Source organism: Colias philodice, chromosome 17 (genome assembly GCF_061535455.1).
Source record: "Colias philodice isolate Cphi_HAF_F1 chromosome 17, ilColPhil1 Martin Lab GWU primary, whole genome shotgun sequence".
NCBI lineage: Eukaryota > Metazoa > Arthropoda > Insecta > Lepidoptera > Pieridae > Colias > Colias philodice.
Window position 1 is genome coordinate 10,751,441 of NC_143102.1, and position 3,720 is coordinate 10,755,160.

General features: G+C 42.3%; 1 protein-coding gene across 1 annotated transcript; it reads right to left on the reverse strand.

Annotated features, from left to right (window-relative positions):
- Nucleotides 1-736: 736 nt before the first annotated feature.
- On the reverse strand, nt 737-3,375 carry LOC149481346 (protein charybde-like). Its single transcript, XM_089705669.1, has 3 exons — nt 3,014-3,375; nt 2,183-2,528; nt 737-2,076 (listed from the first exon to the last, which is right to left on the reverse strand). The coding sequence occupies exons 1-3, from the start codon at nt 3,066-3,068 to the stop codon at nt 1,992-1,994; spliced, it is 486 nt and encodes a 161-aa protein (XP_089561795.1). The 5' UTR covers nt 3,069-3,375; the 3' UTR covers nt 737-1,991.
- Nucleotides 3,376-3,720: the final 345 nt, after the last annotated feature.

The window sequence follows — 3,720 nt, forward strand, 5'->3', positions numbered from 1 at the left end:
AATAACATTCGTACAGAAAGATGGACATTAGGGAGCATTTATTGAGCAGATAGGCGAGGGATGTCACAAAATGACGTCGCTGCCGATTCAATTTCCGCTTGGAATCGATAATATCGACACCGATTCTTGGAAATTATTATAACTGCATATCACGTAGAGAAGCTTAGTAGATACCAGATTAAAATAACCAATGCCTACATCATTTTATATCACGCTACTATTTTCTTTTCAAGATTCGTGTTTGAATAAAATAGTGAGTGACCCAATTGTAAAAAAACATCGAATTAATTTAATCGATAGAATCCAGGTCATTCAGAATCTCTTGGCACTCATACTGGGCTTTATCAGCGGTTGTTTTCATATTTTCATTTACGTTTAGTGCCCATTCGATTTATTTATGTGGAACGCTCGCTGATATTGTAAATTATCGAGATAGCAGCGATAAAAGGTGAAAAGTTGTAACCTGGTTATTGCTTAGATTATAGGGTCTGTATAAATGTATCGTAGTGTTGAGAGGATGAGGGTTGTTGTCGATAACCGGTTGCCAAGCGCCTCCGGTGACCGACTCAGACTGGTTTCAAGCCAGTTCTTAAATCTATTGCTTCAACTTTCAGATTGTTTTTGCTAGCGAGTATGGTTATGTTTGGATATCATGTTCCTTTTATAAATGTGATATTCTTCATGTGTTCGGGTAAAGGTTGTACAGGAATAAAGGGGTTCAACAGAAACAATCAAATAAATTTTTTGAAACTATGTATTTTTTTATAATTTCTACATTTTCTTTTTTTACTGTCTATGAAATAAATATCAATTATAAACAATTGATACACTTTATTGTTAGTTTTTGTATATTCCAAGTTTAAGAAGTATTTTTTTGTATGATTTTTTTAATGTTTTTTTGATGAAAGTGAATTCTAGGACTATGATATTGTGCGTTTTTAAAACACTGGACCCTACAAACATTTAGATTTCTTTAAAAACTGTTAGTCTATTGATTTACATTACATAGTACTGTACACTGGATGAAGAAAATGCTTTAATTCGATAATATCTCGTCATCTATAAAGGTACTGTTAGTACAAAATTTCTCTCTTTACACACTGGACTATAGAACGCTGCATTGCGCGCTGATAGAAAACAATCTTATAAAAATTACAATCTTTATATTAACTTAAATAACTTAATACTTGTTATAACTATAATAATATAACCTGAGATCTTTGCAGTATATTACAACGCGGAACTCCGCGCTCTCTCCCTCTATTGCCTCCACTTACGACTTCACTCAACATTATAATCTGCATGCGTGCTCTCTTATTCATTAAAGTATAATATTTTCTCATTTAAATTTTATACATTACAAAAGTAGTATCACAAACAAATGTACGAACTAGTACAATTACGAAAACGTACACATATCTGATCCCTCGCGAGATCGCCTCTAATAAATACGATTACGAGACATATTGTAATATACGTCTACACAACTTCAGAATAGAATTGAACTCGAAACAAAAAAATACGTAACACTAAATCGTTCAGGGTATCATCAGTATCACACGCGCGGCGGCGACTGAGATCTCGGTGCGCACCTAACGCCGCCGCGACAAGCACTCGCCCAGCCACTAACAGACAGACATCCCACAATAAAATACAACAACGATTAACATAAGTGCGGAGTGCGGACGGCGCGGGCGGCCGCTACGGTGGGCAGAGCCGCGGGAGCGCGAGATCGGGGCCGCCCGCCCGCCGCGCGCGACCGGCGAGCGAAGAGCGACGCTTTGTGCCACAAAGCGCATTTCGCCTCGCCTTCGCGCGCCCTATGCGCTCCACCGCGCGCTTATTCTACAACTATACATTACATATCACGCTGTGCTTTTTTTCTCTTATTAAAAATATAATTAATATACATATAATATTGATATTTGTTAAAATAACGATACGTAGTAACGAGGAGGGCAATCAGTCGGCTCGCTCGCACGCGCCGGGGCTCACTCTGCCTGGCTTCGGAAAAGTTTTTTCTTTTCTATCGTGAACTGGGGGCTGATGATGATGGTGCCGCCTCGCGTTAAATTTCTGTAAAGAAGAGAGCTCATTAGTATGCTGCTACATAGTATTCAGACAAATTGTCCGATAAGAATAAATTTCAAATGAGAATATATCAATGAGTGTCGATGCTTACTTTAAAAACTGCGGCAACAGGCTGGTCCAGTTCGTCGCATCGTGCTCCAGGTGTAAGTGGATCTCGTGCGTTGTCAACGTGTTGGGGTCGATTTTGAAAGCCGCTAACCGCCTCCCCGCCACGTCGACAATGACGGCGGCACCCCGCGAGCCGCAGGGCTCGCCCTCCGCCAGCGCCAGGGTCTGCCGCGAGGCTCTCGCGAGCAACTCGGCAGGCACCAGCACCTCGGCGGTGGCTAGCTCGCTGGCTCCCTTGGCCGCCCGCAACTCCCTCTCGAGCCTCTGGGCCAACGCCGTTTCCGTCGGAACCGGCACCGGCGCTTCCCGCCACGTCGGCCCATTCCAGGCTATAACAATAGAAACGAAACATTTATAAAATGAAATTTCAAAAAGTTAAAAGTATCGATAAAAAGTTGCATCCATGACATCCCTATTCGTTAAAAAGTAAAATAAAATTATTTAAATGTAAATTGAAAGTTATTATCTAAACTACTGAATGAGAATTATTGCAATGCAGAAAAAGAACAAGGAAAGCTACATTAAGGGCGAGAGAGCGCATCGATCGAACAGCTGTTTCGTCAGCTGACCGTGACGTTTGGGCCTCAAGCCGACTTGACGTTGACACTACTTAACGGACGTTATAAGACAATGAGTTTTTTTTTTAATTAATCAGTGTGACTGAATGTAATGGTATTGCAGCAAAAGATAAGTAGATTGTGTATTTCGTCAGAGGCCGGAGGCAGAGTGCTGCGCGCGCCGCATAGCAACACAGCTGAGCGCTTAGAAAGCCGGCTTCCCTCACCACTCGCTACAGAATAGAAAGTAGACTCACCTTTTTCACTATTGAATCCGACGTTAAACTGACTCGTAACCGGCAGGATTTCCATATTTTCCAAATTTTTACTTATATTGTACACTTTAAATACCAAAAAAATTAAAGCGTTCCGTTCCGGAACTTATATACTAGAAAAATATCACAAGTCTCTTTTGTACTGCGAATGCGCACTGAACGGCCGGCTTCACGACCGGCGACTAGTAATCGTGTAGAGATCGATTGGGAATAGAAAACGTCCGGAGTTAACACGACTTCATCAGATCTGATCTCGTAACCACAGGGTTTCGTCTCTCACCCTAGGCTCACTGTTCGACCCACCCGACCCTGTCGCTTTCTGTGACGGACTGACGCTGCCGGGAAGTGTTTTCAGTTTATATAGAGCGCCGAAGGCGGGGGTGCGGGGGGTCTCTCCGCGGCCGGCCGCGGCCTCCCCGCGCGCCAGTTCGCATCGCTCGCGGCGCTGAGAGCACGTTTCTCTGTCGCTCCACCTGAGCTCTGCTCAAAAAGCCGGCCGGCGTTCTTTGTTCTCGTTCCACCGGAGGAACAAAAAGTTTTTGACGAAATCGAAATTATTTCAAGTGTTTAACGTATGCGTGATGTAATACCGTAGCGAATACGGTATAAAAGTTGAAAAATGTGTTTATTTTAGTTTTAAGTCTAGTTCATAAGTTTGGTTTCTATTGTAACAATGTAAATGCAGACAA

Excerpts from the sequence above, each read along its gene's own strand:
- LOC149481346 (XM_089705669.1), bottom strand. The coding sequence starts at position 3,068 with ATGGAAATCCTGCCGGTTACGAGTCAGTTTAACGTCGGATTCAATAGT. Across the intron at positions 2,529-3,013 it reads CGGATTCAATAGTGAAAAAG|CCTGGAATGGGCCGACGTGG; the intron begins GTGAGTCTACTT and ends CTATTGTTATAG. Across the intron at positions 2,077-2,182 it reads CTGTTGCCGCAGTTTTTAAA|AAATTTAACGCGAGGCGGCA; the intron begins GTAAGCATCGAC and ends TCTTCTTTACAG.